The 8,315-nt window shown below is 24.8% G+C and overlaps 2 protein-coding genes across 2 annotated transcripts; one reads left to right on the top strand and one right to left on the bottom strand.

Annotated features, from left to right (window-relative positions):
- Window positions 1–335: 335 nt before the first annotated feature.
- OCT59_014676 (uncharacterized protein) lies at window positions 336–875 on the top strand (the record flags this gene model as incomplete). The annotated part of the gene is made up of 1 exon (XM_025309724.1): window positions 336–875. One exon carries the CDS (start codon window positions 336–338, stop codon window positions 873–875), a length of 540 nt encoding a protein of 179 aa, XP_025190070.1.
- Window positions 876–6,835: 5,960 nt separating this feature from the next.
- Window positions 6,836–7,930, bottom strand: OCT59_014675 (uncharacterized protein; the record flags this gene model as incomplete). The annotated part of the gene is made up of 5 exons (XM_066150173.1): window positions 6,836–6,889; window positions 6,967–6,984; window positions 7,074–7,111; window positions 7,406–7,683; window positions 7,812–7,930. The coding sequence occupies 5 exons, from the start codon at window positions 7,928–7,930 to the stop codon at window positions 6,836–6,838; spliced, it is 507 nt and encodes a 168-aa protein (XP_066002366.1).
- Between the last annotated feature and the right edge of the window lie 385 nt (window positions 7,931–8,315).

Below are 8,315 nucleotides of genomic sequence, written 5' to 3'. Positions count from 1 at the left end.
TATAGGTAATTCCGGTGGTTACTTCAACGAAGATTAGTTATTAGAATGTCGATCTAAAATTATCAGAATTTTGTACAACTGAAAAAGGAAAATCGGTGTTGTGTAAAATTATGTAATATTGCTGATAATTTGAATCAATATACAGTATATATATGCCATAAAGTTTTTTTTAAAATGATGGTAAATCATTGATGTTGTGTGAAATTTATATAATATTAACTGGTATTTTTGAAAGAACAATATATATACATACATATATATATACCATAAAAGTTTTTTTCAAAAAAAAAAAAAAAAAAAAATTAATAAATAAAATAAGACAATTAATAATAATTATGCCAAATACTTACGGGATTTCAACCGGGTATCCCGAATACCCTCTAGAAGTCACTAACAACTTTATTAATGATCCACCACACGAAAGTGAATCTGCTCCTTTCTTAACACACCCACCACTGGTACCAACTCAGTGCATAATTACTCAACAAAATAATAACGTTCCTATATACCAAAATTTCCAAAGGTTTTTTAATTCTATTAAGGCATTTGAAGAAAATGTTAATAGACAACTTGAACAAATTAATGAACTAAAAAATCAATTAAATCAAATGAAACAATCTTTTATCGCGCAACAACAACCTTTACCTCGTCGTATATACCGAAACCATGTTTCCAGACCTCATCCTTATTTAAATGAACGTCCTTTAGTTTCTTCTCGTACGCCAACTATTCGTTCTTCTGCACCAACTTACCAACATGAATACTTTACGATTGATCAACTCGCCTCATCGAATAGTCTTCATAACACTCCTGCTGAGACAACTGATAATAATGAAATCTCCCCTTCAGGTACCCAGAATTATGAATTCTGGTAAATGAAACTTCACAAGTTTTTTTAACTTGAATACAAATAGTGGATATAGTTATTATATATAAGATATAAGTTTTGATTATACAACAATTTAGAATGATTATTCTTCGTTCATTTTATCTAATTTATATGATTTATATTTACATTTATATGATTTTATACTTATTATTAATAAAATTTAAATTATTGTGCCGTATAAATTGCATTTAAGAAATTATGAAATTATAGCCTTTTATTTAATTATGTAAATAAATCAACGACGACGTATCCTTTGTCCAACAATAATTGCCTATTATTATAAAGAAAAACTATCCGTAGAAAAACATGGTTGCTAAGATAGTACAAAAGTGTGTAAGGTTAAATGATGTAAAGGAAGGATTGAAAGGATAAGAAAGGAATGTCAAAAGTTAAATACGAAATCCATGAACTATTATGCAAGATCACATGACTAAAAATTTGTTTTTTTAATACATGTGATGGATGATATCACCTGAAAGCCAGGTAATCCTCGCATCCACTATCGTGACACTTACAATACTAACCTCCTTGATTACAAAGTCAGACGCCGTTTCGACGTCTCTTCAATTCCTCAGTATAACTATGGATACCTCCACGCTTTAAGTCTCAGATAATGATATCTAGAACGGCAAGCCATCATTATGATAACTTCACAACCTAAGCAAACGCGAATGTGCGCTACGTTATTTCCAAAAAGGATCAATCAATCATTAACGTCTAACGATTCACGCATAACCATGAGTGATCTCACATACTTCTTTGTGACACCAGCGCACGAATAATTAGATTTACCCTTTATAAACAACAATGGATCTAGTATCATGAGTGATAAAAGAAAAATACGGATATCAAGATTTGAACTCACTTTTTTTTTAGGTTTTGTTCGCTTTTTAGATTATTGAATGATTTAACCTATAAAAAATTTTTCAAAAACATGATCACGTGTCTGAGTTTCTTCGGAATAAAACTAGAAAAATGATCATTTATCAGAATTTTTCCAGAATTTTTTTTATAGGGATAGATAATAGAAATTAGGTCACACGGTCACACCTCAAATTTTTAATAACAGGCAGTCATGTATACCATTTGTAATGATGGTAACTTACATCAGAATATCCAACAGGTTTAGAACTTGATATTCTCTAATATGAATATGGATTTGCAATCAAAGTACAAGCCTACTACAAGGAGAATAGCATGAAAAATATATAGAATTCTTTCATAAAGGCAATTCCAATAATTTTATCAAACAGCAAGTACATACAGGATCAACTCAAAGAATTATGCAAAGAGAATTAGAATGTTTGGTATTACAAAGATTCATATATAGTTATTCCAGAGCATCTTCAAGAATTGGATCTTATTAAATAAACTTAAAACTTTATAATCAATTGCATATTGTACCAATGGAACTATTTATATTATTTTTGTAAAAGTTTAAGGATTTAAAATTTGAATGCACTTTTTTTGTAATGCCAATTTGTATTAAAATTTATTTATCCTATATACATTTGTGTATTTTTAAAATATCATATGATACTAATTAAGGTTGCTGTACTGGAAAAACTAAAGGTTTTAGCAAATTGGCAAAATGCTGAAATAGCAAAACTTTGCCAAAATTATATGAAAGTTTTATTAAAAAGTTGGTAAAATCTGGAGAAAAGCTAAACTTAACAAACTTTGCTGAAACTATAATAAAACTATAGTAAAATCTTAAAAAAACTAATTGTAGGATTTTGGAGAGATTTAGGTAAGTAATCTTAATATTAATAATATAATATATACCTAATAATAACTCATAACACAGGTCGAAAAGTGAAAAATCAGGCATCAATCAGTCATTAATTGGTCACCAATCGGGTAGCTGATTGGTGACTGATTGGTGACTGATTGGTATTTTTGTCAAATACCGTCACCAATCAGACAGTTTTCTAACTTTTGATCCAGTGATCAGAAAATAGCTCATTGGAATCGTTTCAACAAGATGAATCTAATGGTAGTAAAATTGCATTTCTAGGATTAATACTTGATGGGAAATTAAGTAAAATATAAAAATAAAAATATATTATTTATATTTTATTTAATTTTTTATTAACTATTAATCCTAAAAATGCGATTTTACTACACTACCATTAAATTCATCTTGTTAAGATGATTCCAATGAGCTATATTTTATCCTTTTCTGATCACTGGATCAAAAGTTCTAAATTGTCTGATTGGTGATGTATTTAGCGAAAATGCCAATCATTTTACCAATCGTCATAATTAGCTACCTGATTGGTGACCGATTGGTGAACTAATTGATACCTGATTTTTCACTTTTGACCTGTGTAATTCAAGTAAATTATAGTTATTATATTAAATATAATAATCATTCAACACTTACATTTATTAATATTTTCTTTAATTATTTTAGTGATGTTTTTTAAAACTTCTTATTATTTAACAATATTATAGAAGGAATTCTAAATCTATTATTATCAAATAATATCAAATTTCTGAACTAAGAAGTTAGTTAATTAAGTCAGAACTCCAAAAAATACATAAATAGGTAAGATCCAGTCAAAAAACTTTTACTATGAACTTTAAACATTTTTTTAGGGTCAGAATTATAATAATACTAGCCAGTTTCTAAATTAGAAAATTAAATTTCTGGCTGATATTATCTAAAAAGAAAAGCTTTACACAATTTTTTTGGCAAATTCTAAGCAATTTGAGATCTTACTTATTTATATATTTTCCAGAATTCTATTAAGCCCTGTAATTATTAATGAAATAAAGTTAGTTAAAATGTCATTATTCCAGATTTTTAGTATAAAAAATCAAAATATTTCATATCACTTTTAATGCAGATTTCAGATAATGATAAGCTAAAAATGTAAATGAAAAATTAAATAATTTTAAATAATAAAAAAAATATATTTCACATTTTTCTATCAGATAGATTTAAACTTCTATCTGTTATACAGTTAAACCTTGATATAGCGAACCCTTGATATAGTGAATTTTTCAAACAATTATAATAAATTTTTCCTCACTATAATGAATTAACCAATCAAATCTCTTAAAATCTTCACTATAGTCTTATAGCGAAGTTAAAGTCTGGACCTTAGGATTCATTATAACAAGGGTTGACTGTATATATTTGAGAAAATATAAATAAAATATGTAAGTACAAATTTTCTTTACATATATTTATATATGAGTAATTATTATTATATTTGAATTCTAATAATATATATATAGATGTTTTCTAGTATAAAGAAATTTTGATTTTAAATCATTAAGCATATTTTTTATAATTTATGAAAGATTAAATTTATTTAAAACAAGTTTGGTTAGATCATAAGAATATAGTTTACTATAGTTAATATAAAAGCAACCTTGTATGGCTTATAATTATATAGATATCTACCTGATAATTCAATCAACTTGTTCAGTAAGTATATTATTATTATTTTAATGGATTGAGTTGTAAGAATAGAAACCTTTTTTTTTTACAAAATTTAAAATAAAAGAAAATCTTATATTATACATGTATAATAAATGAAAAGATGCACAATTTACCATAAAACATAAAATTTCCATTTAATTTTAAAGTTTTTTATATTAAAGGAATGATATAGTTGACAGTTTACTTTTATTTATAACAGTCATTTTATAGTAGATTTTAAAAGAACTTAAATGCATCCAAATTATAATAATAAAATAAAAAATGATTACCAGATATAAAAATGCATTTAAAAAGGGTGTGCATTTATAGAATACATATAAATCTATATGATATTAATCTAAAATTAAGGTAATTCAAAAATTTTATAAGTAAACTATATAACATTTTTTTTATAAAGGATGCATTTACAGAATATTTATATATATAAACCATACATTTCATTTAACATTATAGTTGAGACAGATAAAGATGCATTTATAGAGGTATGCATTTATAGAGGGTGCATTTATAGAGAGTTGACTGTATATTATAACAAAAATTTGTTATATTGTACAATAAATAATGATTTAATAATATACAATTATCCTATTACCTATTCCACCTAATGTTTTATTTTTTTCAATCAACTTCTATATATGAAAACCTATTATTATATATAAGAATAGCCAAATTTCTAAGTTTATATCATTTTTATAAGCTTGTAATAAATTTATTTAAAATAAAAGAAAAAGTCAATAGAAATTCATTATATAAAACTAAGTTTATTTTCTAATTTGCAATTCTTACTTTTTAGCTATAATAAAAGACTTAATCTTGTAATGATAAGTTTTTTAAATTGCATTAGATTTTTTTTTAACTAACTCAGCCTACTGCTTATCACTAAATTCACCTTTTATTTTTAAAAATAATGATAAATTTATAATAAACAATTGATTAAGCTAAAAAAAAAAATATAAATAAAAATGAGCAATAGTCAAAATATTATTAACCAATTATTATAACTTATTTATAAAGTAAAGTTGTTTCTTTTACATAATAAATTTTCAAAAGAGATAATAAGAACAAATTAGTTGATATTTATTACAAAAACAAGGTTTAGAAAAAAAATAAAAGAAGATATTATATAGTTAAATAAATATAATTTTTCTTTAACTTTTTCTACATTTTATTTTTATTATCATCTTTTTGCTCTTAAATTGATACAATTATTTATAAAGAAACTATAATATTTTTATCATATTTGCATTAATTAATATATCATAAAAATTATCATTTACTTTAAATAATGTATTTGTATTAAATTAGAAAAAGAAGAACTCAAATTTTTATTATCAAATAATAATATTTTACCAAAAAAAATAACAAAAAATATTATACTTATTTTTTGTTCTCTTTTAAAATTATTGTTTCTTATTTAAAACATTTGGATAAATGATTATCTTTTACATCTGTATTTTCTACAAATTTGTTATATATTTATATGCATATGCCTTCAGTTTTGATTTATATAAATTTTCTTTTACATTCACAAGATTTTTAATGGCATTTGCAAGACTTTTAGTTACATTTGTGTCAATCTGTCAAATAAATTAATTTATATATATATGTTGTATTTTAGATTGATTTTTGTTTCAGACTAAAGCTTACACATCTTAAATTAAAATCATTATATGAGATGCATATCAATTATCTGAAATGTTTCAAATTCAATCTGAAGCAATTTTTTTTTTAAAAAAATTTTCAATTTAATTTATTTTATTTTTACATCTTTTTATTAAAATAGATACCAGTTTTCTTTATTTTTATTTTTTCTTTTCTTTATATTTTTTTTTTAGAAACATTATTAACTATATATTCCTTTTTATTTTTACAGAAACTACTATTTGGAATGGTTATTCTGGATTTTTAAAATAAGTGAACACTTTTTTATTTATATATATTTTTGTTTTTCTTTATAGAAATGCTATTAACCATTTCTTCTTTTTTTTTACAGAAACTTCTCAGAATACCATTTGGAAGTTAGAATAGTAGGTAAGGACTTTCTTTTGTCTTTTCATTATGTTTTTTCTTTTTAGGAACACTATTAACCATTTCTTTTCTTTTTTTTCATATAGTAACTGGTTGGAATACTAATTTGTATTGTTTGAAATAGTGATAGGTGGTTTAATTTAAAAGTTGGAAGAACAAAAAGTTTATTGTAAAAAATTAGTTTTTTATTAAACTTAAGAAATTTTGTAATAAAAATTATGTATCTTCTACTATTAAATTAAACCAATAAATTAATTTAACCATCATTATGAATTTACCTTTTTAAATCTAATCCTTTTATTAATCATAATACAATATTATTTTTTCTATTCAAATATCAATCTTTTGTGTTTTCTACAACATAAACTCTTATTACTATATATCCATTTGATCTATATCCATTTGACCATACATATAAAACAAAGATTTTTTATTGTGAAAATAAAAAATTGTCATATATAATATTATATAATTCTCAGACTAATTCTTGACACTGCAATGAGTGTTCTGATCAATTCCTATAAAGAAAGGAAGAGAAAGAATGGTTAGTAACATTTCTAAGAATGAAAAATATATAAAAAAATTTTGAACTTACTTTAGAAAATGGAGGTTTCTGTAAAGAAAAAAGAAGAAGGAATGGTTAATGGCATTCCTATAAAGAAAAACAAGATATATATATATATATATAAAGCGTCCACCTACCTTAAAAAATCCAAAATAACCATTCCAAATAGCAGTTCCTGTAAGAAAAAAAAGGAACAGTTAATAATGTTCCTAAAAAGAAAATATAAAATAAAGAAAACTGGTACCAACCTTAAAGAAAAGGTGAAAATAAAATTAAATTAAATTGAAATTTTTTTTTTTAAAAAAAAAATTGCCTCAGATCGAATCTGAGGCACCTCAGGTGATTGATGTTTCACTTCACGCACCTCACATCTGGGGTGCGTGAGCTTCGATCTAGGCAAGAATCGATCTGAGGCACAACATATATATACATACACAGATTTAACGACGATTAATTAACATTAATTAACGTAGTGTATCAAGTTTTTTAAAAAACGAGGTAACTTCTACGCGTTTAAATGAACGTTCCGCTGCATAATTCAGCTTATAGGCTTTGTCTTTTGCTTTTTTAAGTGTTAATGTAGACGAGAATATTGAATGCAGATGATTTCTATATCTGCCAAGAATGTCGTCACGATCTTCTAATGTCAAATGCACACCCACTTTTGCTAAATATTCAAGACAACCTATATAACCCCAGGCTTCAATCTCAGTGTTACTAGAATAGGAAGAAATCCCGCTGAAATATCTAACTATAAAAAAATTTAGAATAATTTAGTCACTAAGAAATATGAACTATAAGATAATCACGGTAGTGGCATTGACAAATGAATTTTTGAACGAGTCTATTGCAACGAATCTATCTAAGGGGATTACAATTGTAATGAGCCTATTCGTTGCAAGTCCCTCTTCCAAGTATCGGCTGCAGGAGTCCAATATAAATATAAATAAATGGCCAGGTCACATACAGGCGTAGGTATATTTTGTGATGCCATTAGAGCGTAGAGAAACAAGTCAAGTTGGTTAAAAAGGTTCACGTTTTATACGGAGGATCACGTGAATTGATTCAGCGATTTCATTGGTTAATTTCTGTCTTTAATTTCGTCTACTGAACTCCGCAAAAAATCGCGTGCATGTTACAAATAAGAAAATCCAAAATTAAACGTGAACGAAGGACCAAGATTAAGTAATTTTGAACCTACAACATAAATTCAGGAATTAGCAACTGAGGTAAAAAAAAAAAATAAGTAATGTTATATTTCCGATTTACACTTACTACAATTCATAATATATTAGATATACATAACTAATATCCGACAAAAAAATATAAATAATATTTCAATAGTTTAAGAATATATTTGTGAATTTGCTTTCTAAAAG

This window comes from Rhizophagus irregularis, chromosome 22 (genome assembly GCF_026210795.1).
Source record: "Rhizophagus irregularis chromosome 22, complete sequence".
Taxonomy (NCBI): Eukaryota; Fungi; Glomeromycota; class Glomeromycetes; order Glomerales; family Glomeraceae; genus Rhizophagus; species Rhizophagus irregularis.
Note: the sequence above shows the minus strand (reverse complement) of the source record. Positions and strands in the feature narration are given on the sequence as shown.